General features: G+C 41.4%; 1 protein-coding gene across 3 annotated transcripts in view; it reads left to right on the top strand.

Annotated features, from left to right (window-relative positions):
* The window catches only part of hdac4 (histone deacetylase 4), a 139,193-nt gene extending 120,761 nt beyond the window's left edge, over nucleotides 1-18,432 (top strand). For all 3 annotated transcript variants that reach the window (XM_073473262.1, XM_073473260.1, XM_073473261.1), the window contains 5 exons: nucleotides 494-612; nucleotides 1,319-1,452; nucleotides 10,578-10,662; nucleotides 10,874-11,015; nucleotides 11,956-18,432. In XM_073473262.1, the coding sequence (XP_073329363.1) occupies nucleotides 494-612; nucleotides 1,319-1,452; nucleotides 10,578-10,662; nucleotides 10,874-11,015; nucleotides 11,956-11,995 (520 nt within the window). In that variant the 3' untranslated portion in view covers nucleotides 11,996-18,432. The remainder of the gene's footprint in view (nucleotides 1-493; nucleotides 613-1,318; nucleotides 1,453-10,577; nucleotides 10,663-10,873; nucleotides 11,016-11,955) is intronic.
* Nucleotides 18,433-19,947: the final 1,515 nt, after the last annotated feature.

Below are 19,947 nucleotides of genomic sequence, written 5' to 3'. Positions count from 1 at the left end.
TCCTGACGGTAAACGGCTCTGGATCAGAGCAGAATCTGATGTGACTCTGGGTGTTTATTCCTCCAGAGGGTCTGGCTCTGCAGCTGACTCTCTAGCCAGCACTGAGCACCTGCAGCCAGCAAATGTCTTGTGTTTTCGTTTTGATAGAGACCCCAAGTAGCAGATGTTTCATCTTGTACATTTAAGGTATTTTTGGAGCAGCAAATGTTTGGTTGTAGTCCAGTCATCCTGTCATTCTATTAAACAGACGCTACTTTGCAGCTGCAACAATAACATTTAATGAAATGCAGCATGACTTTTTGATTGGCCTGCCCTCAGAAAGATGTGACTCAACAGGGAAAGTTGGTAGGAAGACTGCCCTTTAGCCAGCAGGACACGATCTAACCTCACTCATCACCAAGCTTTCCTGTGCTGTCAGTGTTTTTTAGACACTGAATCTGTCTCCACCATAAATACATTATTTTGTTGACATTTCTTCCTGTTTTCTCTCCAGGACGGTGGTCATGCCTATTGCTAACGAGTTTGCCCCAGACGTGGTTCTGGTATCTTCGGGCTTTGATGCGGTAGACGGTCATGCCTCACCCCTGGGAGGATACAAACTGACAGCCAAATGTAAGTAGTGACCGCAGCTACCCAGTTAATCACTCTCCTCTATGCCATAGATTTAAAAAATACACATTTTAAGGCATGCCCTGTCCAGCCTCACTCATGCAGTTCATATTTTCTGTCTGTGCTGCAACACAGACCGACAGACACACACAGAGACGCTCAAACACACGCCTTGTGTTTATTTTGTGCTGTGACTTGTGTATTCAGATTAAGAACGCTGGCGTACCAACAAAGAGCTTTTCTAAAACCACCCTGCAGATCTCAAATGAGAGCAGGGGTCTTGGGTTGTGAAGAAGGTTGATATGGGTGGTTTTGGGGGATATGGGTAGAAATTCAGGGGAGAAGAAAGTATGGCTGAATGCTTATATTAAAACTCCCCTCCTCCTGAAAGAAGGAGATCAAAGACTGCGACCGAGCCTAAACGCAAAGCCGCATTTATTGAAATTAAACCTGGCTCATATTATGGCTTGTTTTCTGGCCCCCAGTAAATCCACAGCGCTCTCGCTTTTTTCTCCTCCTCTCTCTGATGCAGCCACCCCCTTCCTCATCCATGCCCAAAGCCCCTTTTTTTCTCTTTTTTCTTTGATCGATATCCAAAAAGGAAGTTAGAGCTTGAACATCAGTGCTCCCCCATCTCACTCTTTTTTCTCTTTCCCTCGCTCTCTCTCTTTCTCTGCCTTCTCTTCGCTGTCATTTCCTGTGTGTCCAGGCTTTGGCTACCTGACCAGGCAGCTGATGAGTCTGGCAGGCGGTCGGTTGGTGCTTGCCCTAGAGGGGGGTCACGACCTCACAGCCATATGTGATGCCTCCGAAGCCTGCGTCTCTGCTCTGCTTGGCAATGAGGTAAGACGAGAGCCAAGGGGAGGGATAATTACTGCCAAAATATCCTCATAGATTACTATCAAAATAACCCTGAGCAAGGCACTTAGATTTGACGAAGACTTTCAGAATTTTGGACTCAATCTATGGCTGGTGTCAGATTGAATATGATAGGAGCTGCGTATTTGTTTAGGAGGCAACAAGCACTTTTGTGGTGCAGGAATCAACTCTCCTGCACAAACTAGTTGAAACATCCCATGCAGCATTTATATGCTATGGTCTTCTGTATATACCTAACTTAAAAAAAAATATTTTCCTTTTGACTGATATTAAAAGGACTAGATATTGTTTTGTAATCTTGAATTGAAAAGCTCCTGTCTGTGATCATGGATACACCTCCAACACAACCGTGGATGCACCTATGGGCTGTTATTAAAGATATAATATGTAACGTTTCTGCATCAAAATGTCTAGTTTTCGAGTTTTTTACCTTCCTCATCCCAAATGTTTCCAACAATATTAAAAGCCAGTAAATCTGAATGACAGATTTTCCTGATTCCTTCTGAAGCTAGAAAACTTCACTTCTTTCCTTAAATATTTACATCACAGGCAGATTTTGTGTCCCCTGATTGGTAAACTCACATTAAAGGTGATTTCACAGATTTTGTTTTGAACAAACCCTTGAGCAGGAATGGTAACAAGAATCACTCTAACAACCAAACACAATAACAGTGCAGGACAATGAGTCTATATCCTCCTTACATAGATATGTGAAGTTTAAAAATACAGGACAAGCTTGTACATTCCTCTGACAAAAGTGCTCCTTAATCTTTGCCAAAACCATTTTTCCCTCCACGTTCTGTTACGCTCTCCCCACAACTCAGAGAGGAAGTCAACACCTCACACACACACACGCAACACGCAGACAGACACACGCACAAACACGTCAGGGGGAGAGGATTTCCAGGCAGAAGGTTAATTGTGGGAGTGTGTAGGTTGGGCCGTGGAACTGAACAAACATCAGCGCTCTGTGATTCATGGCACACAACAGAATAGCAACTCCTTAAAGCCGCCCACTCTTTTCTTCCAGCTAATGGAGAGGCTGGAGTGCTTTTTTGGACGAGCTGCTCAGTCTCATTTTCTCCCCTCACAGTATGCATCCAAGATATCGCAGTGCTTTTGTTTTTAAAGGACTACTGAATTGTGGTATAGAACAGAGATTATATAGCTCCATGAGGAGAGAGGAGGGTGTGACTGTAGAAGAGAGTCCAGGCTGCATGTCGAGCCAACTCAGCCAGCTGATAGTTCATGCTTGGCATTAGCGTGAGTCTCTAAAAATCCACCAGTAATCTGTTGCTGTTTCATTCACAATCTATTTTATCACTGAGCAAAAATAAACATTTGCTTTTCGGCGTACAGCCAGAGAGGAGGGAGACGACTGTTTAATACCTCGCTTTGGGCACTTTAACCTCGCTAGTTATTTTTCTTGAGTGTATCTGTTATCTGAAACTCCGTGTGGGAGATCTCTCGTCCTGCGTCCTCAGTACATGTTTTGTTCGTACTCGTATTCAGCTGTATTTAGAGCTGCCCACAAAGCATTTTTGTGTCTTAGAAAATCATTTACAAAGACTTTGTGTGTCAGTTTTAGTGTTTTTGTTCAACTCAGTTCATTTCTTTTTTCCAAACTGACTGTATTGACAACAACTTATTGGATCGTGCAAATATATACACACTTACCCATATACTGTATGCATATATAGAGAGAGCGATACTTTTTTTTATGCCAATATTGATATTAGGTAGTATAAAAGTTCTGATAATGATATACCGGCGATATGCACTTATATATACATCCCTCAGATGTGGTGAGATATTTTAAGGTTTAATTATAACATGTATTGTCTAACATTTATTGTAAACTTCACCAAGACATTCATAATTATAAATGAAAAAAGATTTTTCACATTGACACATATCGGGCAACGTAAACGCCAATAGCATGATGGCCAACCCAACCGACCAACCCAAAGCTTCAGTATTTGACGAGACACCAATGAGATGAAAAAATCAATTATCTTATAAGTAGTACAAATGTTAAAAGTAAAAGCCTTTGACGCATTTGGACCTTCCATCATATGGGCTTAATCTATACTTTCTATTTAATGAATAAAAGGATCCCAGATGTTGTGAAAGAGAGTGTTAACTACCGATAGTTAAGTCATTTCTTCTCGGGGCAGAGTCGTAGATGATTCAGAAATCCGTTTACCTGTACTCAACCTACCAGTCTTTTTCCATAACAGTGTGATAACTCTGTGCCAATGAACAGACCTGTTTCTAATAACAATAAAAATGTTGTTTCCCTCTAAATTCAATTCATTTCAAAGGTGCGAACTGCACTGGCATTTTTGAGTGGGGCACCCAGCTTGAAGCTGATTTTCAAATTCCTTACTTATAGCAACATTATGTAGAAATTGGCCTTTTGTTTGATGTGGCGCCCCCCACAGTTTGTGAGAGCAACATCACTGTCGTAAATACAAACCCCAGTTCTGCAAGAAGTTGTTATTTTAAGGTAAACAAAAAAGTTACATAATGTTGCTTTAATGAAAAAAAAAACTGAAGAATTAATGAGGGGAAATGGTGTTTTACTTGGCTATAGTCTGACCCTTTTTTTTATCTCAACCATACGCGCGTAATGTTCGTCAACACCAAGCACCGCACATCAAGAGAGAATATCCAGACCGACACACTTGCATTAACTTTATTTATTTTAAAAAACTGACCACTCTCAAGTGCTGCTGCAGGCCTAACCACAAGCACACCCTGAGTGTTGGTGTACCTGCTAAAGCCATCATCTTCTGGGCAGTCAGACATTCAGAACAGTTGTACAAATCATATGGGTCTACTGTTCTCATTAGCTTTGTACAGTAAATCATACAACATGAAGTGAGACTGGTTGTTTGACTGCATATGGTCATCATAGTCTGGTGTAACGATGTATTGTTGCGTTGTTACTTACAAAACTAAAAGTAAGCGTTCACGCTTAAGTTGTTCATTTCAGTCGAATCTATCTGATGGCAAAAAATTCTAATGTCAGCAACAAAGCAAGTATAAATAAAAGCAATCAATTGATAAGCTACTTAAATGTTAAGTTCTGAATCTGTTTGTGTATCTGCCTTGTTTTGTGTATCTGCCTTGTTGAGGGTGGTATCTGTGCATCCCTCTGCGTCTTGTTCCAGCCCTGCAGACAGCTCAGGCTATAAATGAGTTCTTGGAATCGTAAAAAACCACATGGCCTTGTTCCATGTGGATCTTGGAGTCAGAGCAAAACAAACAGAACAATAACACAGGATCACATTAATAAAACTCGGTCACTGCGACCCACCAGTCCAACATCTTGTGGAACATGAAGACGCTGACCTCCGCGGACAAATGACCTGTGCAGGAACAGTTTTAGGCTTAGTTAGAAAACTGTGGAACATATGGGACATTTTATTAACCCTTAAATATTTCTACGTCAGAGCAGAGCATCGCTACGTGCCAAAACTGTTGAAGAAGCTAACAACTCTGCTGGAGCTAGAGCTTGTTTAAGAGAAGAAATGCGCGAAGGTTTAATCTAATAACTGACGTCTATTAACCTGCACTGTGCCCACCAATGATTCAAAGTTACAGTAACACTGCCATCACAGCTGGTAAGGATTCAGGAATCCAAAGACACCTCAGCAGGGCGGATGCTTTTTGCTGTCACGGAGGTTTGTACTCAGAACTTTCAGCTTGAAGGACGCTCTCGTTACTCACAACACCGCCCTGCTTCAAAAATAAGGAATTGGATCAGGGGGTTTGCTTCTTGGGTTTCAGCAGCCTGCAGAGTGTCGGCCTCAGCAGGAGTTTGGAGGAGGTCACTGGATGGGTGCCATAGGGAGCTGAAAATTTGAAAATAGGCAGGAGGCAGGGAGCGTCAATTGCCTTAGCCCTGCAGGACACAACTCTCACCCGGGGCCCCGTCACTGGTACACATCTGAAAATGGTTACCCTCGCACCTCTTCCAGCAGGGTCAGCCTGGGCCAAAGGATCAGATAATAAAGGGAAGTGGAGTAATCATTTGAAGTTGGGAGGGAGGAAACTATTGTTACAAAGCAGCTGCACAGAGTACAGTACCTATGTAGGTCCTCAAAGTCTGGAAGTTATGGAGGTATGGGATGAATTTTAATTACACACAGGTTTTTGAAGACACTTGACTCCTGATATGAAACAAACCATAGTCTCAAATAAACTTCTAGAGACAACTACGAGGTTTGAGATTTTACTCCGGGGAAACCTTGAATGGAAACACTGAAAGGCATCCTGACTGAGAAGAAAGAGTTGTACAGGACGCCTCATTAGCAGAAGATGGCTTTGATAAAGGGACGAACAACACAAATACAAATGTAGATGTTGACCTTCTAAGAATAGACCGAGAGTTCTTGAACCGGTTGGCTCTTTGGCGGCAAGTGATGTCAGCTGTTTGAACAAAGGCAGATCGTTGGGTTGTGTGCAGCTTTGATAACTGATAGCAAAGAAAAAAAGAGAGGCTAAAATGTCCCTGATCAGATCAAAATGGCAGGAAGCAAGTGTTTTTATCATAATCTCGGCAAAGGTCTCTGTAATGGACTTGGAATGTAGCTGGGAAACGTCAGCGCAGAGTTGAGCTAGAGGGAGAGATAAAAGGAGAGCATTTTTTATACTTTTTTTTTTTTTTTCATTTACTGAAAAAGTCTGACATTGACCTCTGATGGCAAAAGGAAATCAGAGGAAGAAACAGAGGTCTTTAGTGGACACTGTAGCTTCACCAACCAGGTTGAGCATCAAGGCAGATCAGGGAAACAAGTTGGATTAATGTGGTACTTGTTTGAATGTGTCCACTGAGTGGGTTATTTCTAGAGGTTATATTTTAGTTTGTGCATGTGTGTGTTGGCTGACTGTGAATGGAGCGAATGAGTAGGCTCAGGCATGGGACCACAGCTGGATTAGCTGGTCAGCTGTGCTTTTGTTTACGAAGCTTCCAACTGCCTGAGGGTTTGTATCGTCTGGAAGTGTCCAGAGCCCAAGACGTCACCATATTTATCTAACTGTTGCATATACTGTAGCTTAAATCGTAAAATATGGGTTGAATTGATATTCCAGTTTATCTTGCTGGACTGATGGATGAGTTGCTATATTGAATTGCTTCAAAACCTGTTAACCATTTATATTTCTTTTATTGAATATAAGACCTACCTACCTAATCTTGTTAATTATATAGCTTGTGCTTTTTTTGTGGCAGTCTAAAGAGACAGATTTTGGCAGCCCTCACAGTGGAGCCAAAACATCCTAAAGCTGTTCTTTATATCCATCACCTCCTGTGTAGCTTTTACTTCCAGTGTTTTACTGCTCGCTAGTGTGAGAAATCTATCTGTGCTTTTATTGGCAGGTTAAGACAAGCTTGGATATAATGAGCATTAGGTTTCCTTTGAAAGCAGCTCAAATTAGCTGGGAAAGAGGGATGAAAATTGCTGAATGGACTTTACAGGCTCTTTTTATTCACCCCCATCACTGTAGTACGTAATCGTGAAGTCTTTTTGGTTAAATAGCTCATGAATGATGCATTGGCGACTACACTAGTCAACTCTGGACTCGGGTCTAATTGATGATTGCTTGCAAACAGATGTTGGGACCAGTTTGAATCACGGTTGTTAGCAATTATATGATAAACAACAGGCTAATATGCTAATTGTTACCAGCTGTCAATGATGTTATTCGGTGTGTTTACACTCCAGTTACAGTAAGACGCTCGACTTCACCTGTCCCCCCTTGGGCACGACTGTTCACCACCACCCTCCGACTACAAGGCAAGCCTACACCCCTTTCCGAAAAGGTCGCCTGCTTCGCACAATACACATCATTACCTTGTTCAGTTAGCATAACATAATCAACCGGTTTTAGTGACCGCCAACATGTGCACATGGACACAACAGTAAACAATGGATGCCTTGTGCACTTTTCATTTGCTGAACAAGTGGATTTCCTCCTCTTTCCACTGTTTTGGTTTCAGCCTCCCTCAGGAATGTTTTTACCGGGCACATTCCTCACTCTCAGCTCATGGCTTTCCATGGTGTCTCAGTTTTGTTGGCCGGGACCTCGTGCGTTGGACGGCTGTGTCACACAGAGAAAAAGACCTCCTCAGAAATCAGTCCACATGGTTACAGCAAACCATCTCTCTCTCTCTCAAAGACGGCTGCACATCTGATGGCATGGAGATGCAAGAAGTGCAGGCACAGCCAGAACCACAAACTTAAATAAACAGAAATGTTGCTTTGGATGATGTGGCAGACAAATGTGCGCTTGTATATAGTGCACATGCACATCCGTGTGCGTGCATTTGTGTGTTTGCCATACCTGCCAGGTGGAGGCCCCTGGAGCACCCTGACAAGAGCCATTAAAGTTTATAAGCGTGAGGCCCAGCTGTCAATCAAGCTGACAGGCTGCCCCCGTCCAACTCTGCTCTTAAATGAACCCCACGAGAACCCCAGAGAACCTCTGACCCTGCTTCTGACAGGGAGCTGGGTTAGTATGGACTGGGCAGGGCTGAACTGGGACTGGCTGGGGTTATGGTGAAAAGTTGACGGCTGTAGCCTGAAGGTTGGAGAAGAAGGTTTTGACTGAAAGATTGATGGTTTGTGTCCCCAGACGGGCTGGGAAAAGTTTAAGATGGGATTGATGAATAAGTACTGCTGTCAATCAAAGTAATCTTGAAGGGCTGACGTTCTCGAGGAGATGAGGTCCTTAGCTTGAGTGTAGCTCTTTGATTGGGCAATCAGACCAAAAATTGCCCTGCGTTAATGAACTCAAGGGGCTGTGTTACTGTGGCTGTGTCTCTTCACAGTTGCAAGGTAGATCCAGATGAGTGTGTGCGGTTGTTGGTCTGAACACAACAAAACACTTAAAAGTCCCTCCAGTTACAGTTGAAAGGGGCAGTTTACAGGCAGGGCATCCCAGCCCAGCTGCCAGGATAAAACGTTGGCATTTAGGATTTCTGCAAACCACTGATACGTTAAAATGTGTACGTGTCTAGGCCTTCGTATCATATTGACATCTCTACGTGTCATATCATGTTCACATCACACGTTTGTCACCTGAGTGTCATAACTGAAGGTGGAGACAAAGTCAGGCAAGAAGGCTGCCAAGTAAGTGACCGCAGTATCAGACTGTGTTTCAACATTTATAAGTGTGACACCACTGGGAATTTGTAAGGAGACCTCAGGACAATTTCCAGCTGTGTTTGTGGCAACAAAAAACAGATGTTTTTGATGAGACCTCGGGACATCTCCAGCTGTGTTTGCGGCAACCAAAACAGGTTTTTTATCCAAATCATGATTTTTTCCTAACCCTAACCAAGCGTTTTTTGTCCCTTAACCTAACCAGACCATAAGCTCCATGTTGTCACAACATAAAATAGAAAATTGAACCTAAAGAAATATAAAGTTGCAAACATGTTTCTTGTTCACAGAGATGCACATTGCCAATATTAATTCTTGCGATTGGGTTGTGCGTCCAGTGCTTTATATACTTTACAAAGCAAGTTGTTTGTCATATGATGATAAAATAATGGCTATTAGTGGTGTCTTGTGAGCACCATACTTTTTGAATATCATATTACATGAAATTATCTCATATGTCATATTGCGTTAAATCACGTTACAGCACAAAATGCTCATTTTGTGGGCCAACCTACGTATTGTATGTTAATAGAACAGTTGAGGGATTTGTCTTTTCCCTCCTGACTGCACTAACAAAATAAAGTTTGGGTTTGAGTGATTACATGGATAAACTATTGAACTATAGAGGGGTTGATACAGTCACAAAACAAGATATGCAAGTTGCCTGTCATCTGTGTTAAGCAAATGATGCACGGAGAGAAGCCTACACTTGCCAAATGTTAAATTACCCAGCGTAAATATTTGTGCGAAAACTATACTGCATGTGTACGTGTTACCTCTGTCCATCCCTGTATGCTGTATGATGTAGCCTGTCGTGCCACAGCAGGATTAAAGTATCCCTCTCCCCAGACTGCCTCTTCCCTCGGCCCCCGCGGACCCCTCCCACTCTCTATTTGTTTTAATTAAAAGAAAACTTCCAGCCTTGGCCAAGCGAGACCGGCCGACGATGACTTTTTCCTTTTCTCTCTGACATTGAACTCCCAAATCTCTGGCCAAACCTTTTTTTTCTTCCTTTTCTTTATGTCTCCATTTACATGTTTCTCAGTCGGTCCTTTATTCCGTTGCCGTTATGATTGAGCATAAAAAGGGATGCATGTCGTCTGTGTTGGAATGTAGAGCTGAATGGGCCTGTTTGACAAAATAGGATGAGAAAGTGTCGTATGTGCAGTCAGCCAAAGGGGAAATTGAATCATTCCGGGTTGGGAAGGCACATTGGGGAATAGCCCTGTTTCCTCTGAATTGTGGCTTGGAGAGTTTCATAGGCTTAGCCGCACTCCCTGAGGTGTGTGTGTGTGTGTATTGGAGTGTGTGCTTGAGTATGCGTGTATGTAAGCAAGCGTTTTCCATGTGCATGCATCTGTGTACACCAGTATGTGTCCTTAGCGTGGGACACAGTACAAAGCACGCATTGTAGTTTATGTCAAAAAGTAGCAGAGCACTGGTTGAGTGGGAGGAGGTGTGTGTGCATCTGCAGGCTTATTTTCTATTGTGTCAGCAGCTCGAGCTTGTTCCCCACCTCTTGGAGTGATTCAACACCGGGCTGTGGTCCACATTCAAAAAGTGATCCTTTAAACCAGGAGGGAACCGCATTAAGTGTGGTTTTGGTGCAGCGTTTCTGAACACCTGTCAGTCACATTCATAAAAACACATACCCAGCCATACCCACTTTATTGAAGAAATGCCTGGAGACATTTAATGCGCTTGGCACTGAACCTATGCCTACTGTGAACATCGGCTAGGTTGTTTGCCAGTTTTATTTCAGCACAAGTGTCTTAAATAATCTCAAAGATGTGTATAGTGAATACAGGAAATTGTGCAGCGCCGTCCTTTTTAAAAAATTTTTTTTTGCTTCTTTTGCTTTTGTTATGAAAAGTTAAGCAGAGAATGTGTTTTAATGTTATTTTCGGTTTGTTTCAGTTGGACCCCATTCCTGACGAGGTGCTGCAGCAGAGACCGAATGCCAACGCTGTCCACTCTATGGAGAAAGTTATTGAAGCTCACAGTGAGTGGATCATTCACACATACACACAACATGCATCAGCATCTAAGTGATGCACTGTATCTTACTTAGATTGATGGCTATGTTTCTATTTTGAGTTCCTGTAGATGTTTTTAATATTAAAAAAACTTTGTTAAGCAAATAAGAGTTTTGATCTCTCCAGTGGTCCAGTGCACACAGCAAGTCTTCTTACTAGACTCGTTGTCTTTTATAGGTAAATACTGGCGCTCACTGCAACGCTCCGCCTCCACACTCGGCTGCTCGCTGAGCGAAGCCCTTCAGCGAGACGCAGAGGAAGCAGAGACTGTCTCCGCAATGGCCTCATTGTCTGTCGCCAACAAGCACATTGGAAAGAGGTACATGGTTAACCTTAGTGTACATTTAAAGGAATAGCTCAACATCAATCTGAACCGCTCTTCTGAAACCTCAGCTGATTGCCGGCAACCTCAGGGTGACGACAGGTCTTTAGGAAGTGATTGCTACTGGCTTGGAAAAGTATATACAATATTCATTGCAACTAAAGCACCAGCATGTCAGACCAAAACAGATTTGTGCGTTGTACGCTCAATAAAGTTGGAAGAAAAATTTACTGACCCAAGGAGAACAGAGAGGGACTGACATGCACTAATATGCACAGCCAGCCACACACAGTGAGGGTGACATCATTCTGTGTTCAAAACGCCTTTAATCCACTTTATCTTTACAACGCAAATAGTTGTGTTCTGCTGTATTAATATTCAAAATCTCATATTACCTTTTCAAAATGTTCAATAGTGAGCTTTAGTTGTGCTGGTAGGCAGATTTATTTGTCTTATGGTGTTTTTTCACCCTCTTTCCAGTCTTTGAGTTAAGCTAAGTTAAGCTAAGTTAACCAGTTTAACTAACAGTTTTCCAACAATGAATTACATGACCTACACACAAATACTTTACACCAACTCTGCAGCTTTTTGTCTCTTGGACCTTGTTGTTTTGGTTTGGTGATCTGACACTCACTGGACTCTATCTACCTCACATTAAACAGCAGACAGACAAAGTTAGAAACAAACTGGCAAGAAAGGTCACATGTCTAGTGGGTAAGGAGCCAGATTTTGGGGTGTTTTTTAGTGTATGACACCTCATCACAATTACTGTATGCACATGACGTGTTACATAAAATGTTCATCTTTGACAACACATACAGAAATGTGTGTGTTCTTTTACTACCTTTCTTTAGGACTATTGTAACTGTACCTAACTGTACTATGGTACTGTATGCAAATAATATTACAACCATGTTTATGGTGTTCTTTTCCTCAGGGCTGAAGAGGAACCAATGGAAGAAGAAGCTCCCATGTAAAGAAACATCCCGAGCCTTTGACCACTGAGACCAGGTCTTCATCTTTGACAGTGTCCTCATCCAGTCAGTGTCAATTTAAAAGCCACTCCCATGTCTCACCCCTGCCATACTGTGGCATGTTATTGTGGGAGAGAACATGCAGAGCTGACAACAGTGGCGCTCAAAGGAACACTGAAGATGAACAACGCGTTCACTGATCAGCAGTGCACAGACTGATCAGGATCAATGTGTTGCATCGTCTCTTGAAGACCTTGGATTATAAGAGGATTGACTCAACAATCCCACAGTGACAACCTCGAGTGCCAGTGCTTTTAAAACACTAGACAAGAAGTACTTTTGAATGCCAGTTGGAACCGTACGCAGACTATCATCCTCTTTTCTTATTATTCTGTTCTTTCTGTGCTTCATCGTCTCACTTTCTGATGTGATTGTGACTCTGCACTACGGATGAATCATTCCTGCTCTTTTAAGATATCCGGACGAATGGAACAAAATTTTCTTGCAGCTTTTTAACGCGGTTGAAGACTACAGATGAGAAAGGTCAGCACGTGTTCTGAATCCAAACTGACTGACAGTGAAAGACTGTGCGTTTGTGCCTTTTTTCTTTCAAACCTGGTGGATTTTCTGTTGAACTCTTCGAGAGCTTTGCCTTAAAAAACAGGTTTGGGAACGAGGCCTCTTCTCCCCCAACCCCTTAAACATTTCTATCCTGGCAAGACATCCAATGCCTGCATGTTGTTGGCACATAGACTGGCGGACCTTGGCATGTTTACCTATAATTCTCTGCAAGCAGCCTACTGTCTCTCCCTGTACCTCCACATTTCCTTTCCCCCCTCATTCTTAAAAATCCTAACTTAGAAGGTAGTTCCCAGCCACAAGTTGAAGGTGGTTCATTTTAAAAGGAAGTTAAAGGTACCCTCTCGTAGCCAGAGGACACGTCTTGGACGGGCGTCTGATTTCCCTGTTTTGTTTTTAAGCATTCATTTATCAGCCATCCTAGCGAGCTAACCAGCTACATACACGCTCACATTCAAACCACGAGCAATTTTAAGTCATCAGTTACTGTAACATTTGTGTCTTTGCATTGGTTTTCTCCAGCTTCCTCCCTCAGTCCAGACAACAGGAGCACATGCAAACTTGAATCATTAAAAAACAATAATGGAAAATGCAGCTAATGGACCTCGCAGTGTTGTATATCACATCTTGACAGCACCATATGACGGTCTGTCAGCAAAACAATGATGAAAACAGCAAAGTTAAGAAATGTACTGCCACTTTAATCATCAATATAACCACACTGACAGCATCTTAAATGTGCTGCTGTTGGTTGAAAGCTGCATTTGATCGATATTTTGATCATGCTAGAAAGATTAAGGTCCAAACCTTCAGCCACAACAGAACAATAAGGACAAATGACAGCAGGGCATTACAGACCAAATCACCGTGACTTCACACTTACAACAACTGTCACTTCTGATCGTTGACTTGCATCATTGTGAAATTGTCATTTTCAGTTATAACTGTAACATTTAAAGATGTATAGTTATAAAGTTGCTGACTTCATTTTCTGTATTGTGCTGCTTTGCTAGCATCTTTGATAAACCAAACCTGCCCAACACTGACATCCCAAACCCCAATGACTAACTGCTGGTTCTTGAGTCTGAGGCCCAAAGCATCAAACGTGCATTTTAGATGAAAGAGATGCCTACAATTTGAAAAAAATATAAATAAAAAATTAAATTGTATGTCAGCTACATGATGCAGAGAAGTTACTGTAACCAAACATTGTGACTGGTCCTATACAAGGGTTAGGGAGATTTTAGTATCTGGAAAGCTTTTCCTGCTCGCAGTAAATAAAACGAAAAATCAAGTTCAACTTTATTTATCCCTGAAGGGCAAATACAACAAAGAAAGAAACAAACATGAGATAACATGGCTCAGCAGCACTGTGTCACTGAACAAGCTTAATGAAGCATAAAAACAATATACTGATGACTATCCTGCTACACTCCTAAATAACGTATGACTACCATAACGCTACAGATTTAAAATGTACTCCAAATTTAATTTTAGGAGGTTGAAGTGTGCATAGTAGAGCAACAGGGCTTCTGAAAAGTCTCATCCTCATTATACTGTGTGCAGTCAGACAATAATGAAGCCAAAGCAGCGACAGACTTTCATCTCGAGTCCAACCACTTAGTCTTTACATTAGAATCCGCTCGCTTTTAGCAGAATAATGTGGGATAGAGACAAATTAATCTCATATGGGCCAATTTGTTGAACCAGCCCTCTCTTTAAGACAACTGTGTCTCCGTGGTAACAGTGACCGTACCACCTGGGATTTTTCCAGTGCCGCACAGGCTCTCACATCTGGTTTAACATCTTTAGCCCCCTTGTTAAGCACATCTGCTGCCCAAATGTCAGGTGCTGTGAGGCAGGTGCGTGTGTACATCTGTTCATAGACAGTGAAGCACAAGCTGCTCTGTATAAATATTCAAGTGTATACACATATTTTTATAGTTGTCTTTTTGTGGTGTAAGGCCGTGCATATTGAGCGTATTTGCTACTTTAAATAGCACATGTAGCTCTGATTCTGAATCCTCTCACAGGGTCGGGATAGTCATAAATATATGATATTTAACAGACAGACAGATGTAACAGTTCGTTATACTCTGGGCTTAATGAGTTTGGGTTCTTTACCAACTAGGAGCTCCACTCAGAGCCTAACAACACACCAGCCAGCAGCCTAGTTGTAGTCGAATTTGGTTGACCATTTTGTAGGTAAAACACCATTAAAGAGAGGAAGGATCATTACGTCACTGAATCTCACTTTGGTGCCAGACTATGGTGTCAGCTGTATTGAAGTCTATGGGAGATGCTTGGAGAAACACACTAAAACCCAACATATCTACGTCGTGTGAAACACAGCTGCACAGTAATACAGCCGACACCACAGGATGGCACCAAAGCAAGATTCAGTGACGTAATGATCCTTGTTTCTTTTTTGGGTTCCTTGTCTGTAACCATTCCTTCAACTTGTTGTGGACCAACTACCTTCTCTCCCCTTTGATCCATCTACGAGCTAAATCACGTTCAATGTATATTTTCAGCAAACAGGAAACAGAGTGCTGTGTTTTTTTACTCTTGTTTACTGTACATAGGACATCGATCTCCTGAGTATTCCTGCCACACACATTCATTCGTCAATGACTACTTTTGTTGATTCTTCCTGTCATCTGTCTTTCTGTTTCTGCTTGTGATGCCCTTTCAGTGGACTCCAGTGACTTCTTTTTGTACTACTTTGTGTTTTTCTTGTTGTTTTTGTTCACTTTCCCCTCTCTGTCTCTCTGTTACATTGTAAAGCTGACATACTTCACGACAGGTGAGGGATCAGACTCTGTTTTTAGTGGACATTACACGACTATGTTTTCTGGGTTCGGGGGTTTTTGTGGGAGGGTCGGGATGCAAATGTTTCTACTTTGTATAATGACGGACAATTGTGTATTTACTGTTTGTTCATAGTAGATTTATATATGAAAAGAAATGAGTATATTATATATATATCTATACATAATGAAATACTATGACCTTGTTTTTGAAGTTGGTATTGAAAAATGAAACTTTTCATGGGTCTTGCGTACAGTCGGCCCTTGTTACTGAAGGCGCCACGCACTGTCCTTGGTTACAGTTACATGTCGAGTAGCATTTAACTGGTTGTCTTTCTGTCTTTCAACACTGATGACTAGTTCTTGGCTTTATTCGTCCTATCGGTACCTGACGACACAGTAGGTGTGCCATTGCCCTCCACTCAGCCTCTCATATCCAATGCGCATATTCGTACCATTCCACACTTTCTTGATTCTTTATGTTTCTCAGTATTGAGAACGTGAGACTGAAATTCAAAATGACCAAAGTGGCGATCCGTTTGATCTTCTTTCTTAAAGGTTTACGAGTTCATCCTCTAACAGCAAGAAAAATGGGATGAGTGGATTTGATTTGGAACGTGGCCATTCTGTTCATCTACTTTAAATCCCCTTTGATGTGTTTTTACAAATGATTTCACACAATCATCACTTATTTCCTTATCGGACCAACTGTCTTCAGTTTTAATTTAAATCAACATTCCTTTAAATTCATCTAGTTTTCATTTGTAATCTCATTCATCAGCTGATGAAGTGATGCCTCTGGGTTTTAGTCCACAAGACTGTTGTGTCCAAAAGATCACAGGTGTTTGACCCCCATGTTTTTATAGGGCTGGGTATCGAACTTCAGTACTTTTATGGCGCCGACCAAATCTCCTCGATACTATCGAGTATCGAAAAATGTCGAGTCGATACCAGATTTCAGTACTAAAGGAGTTAATCTCGTCAGCCTCAGTGAGCCAATGAGCATGCAGAATTAAGAGCCGGTATTGAAGTCATGGTATCGGTACCGAAACATTTTTAACAATACCCAGCCTTATACATGCACATATGAAATAAAAAAAATATATGTTAACATCATCACATGATGACTGAAATGTCTAAAATTGAGACTTGTCAGGGGAACACAAAACATCATTAATCAAATGGTACATTTATAGTTAATTAACTTCCGTTAATAGTTATTTCACTGTTAACAAACAAAATGCTTTATAAACCATTCATTAAGCAATTGTTTACTGTAAACTTGCAACTGATGTTCATGATACTTTGTAAATGGTTAATAAACACTGTGTAGTTAATCTGTCAACATAACTTGGACGGCCGTTATAAAGTTGCAGCTGATGTTTATAAACCTTTACAATTGCTTAATAAATGGTTTATGAAGTATTTCATTGTTTGTTAAAAGTAAAATAACTGTTAACTAATGTTTAATTAATATGAATTGACCCTTTATTCATGATGGTTATTATAAAGAATATATATTTCTCTTCTGATGCTGCATTTCCCTGCAGAATATGACCAGAGAGGTCAAAGTTTCATGCGTTCGTCTTCTACCACTTTGTAAATTAACAGAACAAAGTAAAATGAGTGGATGTAAATCACTGCTTGCAGGAAATTGTCTGCCATAAAGTAGACTTTACACCGAGTACCGAAGAGATAATTGAGGTCTAAGCCTTGATGGCATCGCATTTTTAGTTTTATTTAGTATGCCTTTAATTCCTTGCTATGTATAAGAAACATGATTTCCCTTTACATTCCCATTATATCAGACACCTTCACACTTTCTCTTCTATCTTTTGTCATTTTTGGGAAGATTTCTTTCCAGGAACATTTTCACATCTGATGTATACAGAGGTATTTGTGGTTGGAATATGAAAATGCACACAGACGGGCTGTCCTGAGCGTCACCTTAACTTGCATACGCTGACATCTCCGTGCATGTCAACACACTTGATGAGATGCTTTTCGGTAACCCGGCCCAGAACATTCCCAGAACCTTCGCACAGCGGTGCCAGTCATGGGGTTTCTACTGCTGAAAGCTTTGGTTTCTTAAAAGGAGCCAAAACTAGCACTGTCTGGCTACTCTGGCCGTCTGTCTTCTTCACTGTTAGTCTTAACACAATGTCCAGTAACAAAAAAATGTTCCATTTTGTTATAATTTCCATTTAATAGGAGGGGGCATATCTTTTTGTTTTACCCTCATAGTTCAGTCCAGCCAGGTCCAGAACTGTTTATTTAGGCGGCCTGGTCCGACTCCACTCCATTCCTCTTTTCTCTCTGCATGATCCGTGTGTCCGCATGCACTGCCTACCTGTCTGTCTGTCTGTCTGTCTGTCTGTCTCATACTACATATCAGCACAAGGGATCGAGCACTGAAGGACGTTAGTACTTTCACTGTATCCAAACTGTCTTATCTCTTTTACTGCTTTTTTGTTTCTGCTGGGGCGGGGAGGGAGGGAGTTTGGGTGCTTTCCATGTTGTGCTTTTACCTGCAGGACATGGAATCATCAAACACAGAAGACTTCAGTTGAATATTTTACAGAAAAAAGGAGAAAAAAAAGTATCTAGCACTTGTAACACAGACAATAGATTTTATTGTATTTATGTAGAAAGACAAATTGTTTTAGGGGGAATCGCTTTGTAAACTGCATCAACAGAATGAAAAACTTTTTTTTTTGTACCAGGCGAGATGTGACTTTGTTGGACTTTTTTGGGAAGACATTTTCATTCTTTGTCACATCTGGACTTATCAAAGGGCTCCATCCAGATGCCTGGTCATCGCTACAGTTGTCCATTCCACTAAACAAGCCAGTTATCGCTATGACCACTGTGGTTCAAAAACAAACAGTTCTAGGTTTACATAATGTATAAAATGCATATTCTTTTTTTTTTATCAGTTATGTTTTTGACTTGTTCCACCATTGTTACAGAAATAGTACATTTTTCTCGGGAACCTTTGCTCTAACATGTTGTCTTTGACATCACAATATAAAGTATTGTTTTGGAAAAACTGCACTGTCTGTTTTTTTTATGTTAATTGTTAGTTTCGTGTTTTGATAGCAAAGAAAAGGCTGATCCACTGTCAGGCAAACATGTGTCCCGCTGTCAGGATGTTGAGGGTTGTGCATGTGTTCTCACACACAATGAAAAGAAATAGCTCTGTACTGTAACGGGAGATGAATATGTGCACATATAAAAAGGTTTGTCACACAAACATTTAACTTCTTCCAGTTTGGTCAGGCTATACTTAGCCTACTGTCCTGGGGCCTCATCAAAGGAACTTTCTAAGTCTGAAACTGTTTTTTTTAATCTCAGTTTAGGATGACATTTAGGATTTTTGATATTATAAAAACTAACTGCATTTAGGAAAAAATCCTATTTTAGGGTAATTATTGAGCTATTAGGCTACAGAACCGTACTAAGTGAAGAATTTCCCAAGTTAGGACGGCACAGACGCTGATCGTAAATTTAAAATATCCTAATCGCCAAAATGGCAGCACCTCTGGTCCAAGGTCAGTATGGCAGTGACAGTGATGATGTGGGACAACATGACCACTGAAATATTAGGATTGAACTGTTGGAGAATAAACACTGCTAGCCTGTTGGAGAAGCCAACATCAATGTCTGGCTGTAGGAGAAGCTGATATCAATGTTAGCCTTTTGGAGAGGTGAACACTGTTGATAGCTTGTTGGATACGCTAACATCAATGTATGTTTGCCTGTACACTGATGTCAGCTAGCTGTAGCTAGCCAGGGACAACTGTGCAGCCGATGTCATGGCAACAGGCAGACGTGTACATTGTAAACATGGATACTGCTGCCATTATTTTAGGAAGTGCTTCTGTAGGCCTAATAGGAAGTTAGGATTTTTCCTTACCTTAATTTAAGATAGGACAAGCAGTTGGGATATCGTTCTGTAATCAGGCCCCTGCTAGCCTACTGGCTAGATTCACTATTGCAGTCCTTTGACATTGTCACACAAGTTTTTTCTACAAACGAAGATATCTTTAATTTTATTCCATGCATTCTTCCTTGTCAAAACCCAGTGCTTACATTACCCATAATGCACCTCAAACGCTGTCAGATTGGTTGGAGATTCCAGTGTGTTAAGCTACGAGCGGCTAATGTAGCCTCAGGAGCAGATACAGAGGTCTGGTAAACTCACTTCTTTTTCACTCCTCACCCAACAGACTTATTTCTTTTCACACTTCACTACTATCACTTGATGCAGTTTATTAGACTTTGCACCACTCAGTTGTAAAAAAGGCTTTATGCAGTTTTATTCATTTATGCAGCAGCGCTCCTCAAGACCTGTAATCATTCCTCTATGTGTAAAAACTGTTGAAGTTCTCCTTTAGGTCCAGAGGGAGGCAGCATTGCAGGGATTGGCAACAAGGGCCCCACAGTAGCTTTGACTGGGATTAGCCACCCATTTGGAGAGGTCAGGGGTCTGAGCCGGTGTCCAAATAAACAGCAGTGAATCCCTGTTGGTGGTGGAACTAACGCTAAGACAACAGTCCGAAAGCA

The sequence above is a fragment of the Pagrus major genome, chromosome 9 (assembly GCF_040436345.1).
Source record: "Pagrus major chromosome 9, Pma_NU_1.0".
Taxonomy (NCBI): domain Eukaryota; kingdom Metazoa; phylum Chordata; class Actinopteri; order Spariformes; family Sparidae; genus Pagrus; species Pagrus major.
Note: the sequence above shows the minus strand (reverse complement) of the source record. Positions and strands in the feature narration are given on the sequence as shown.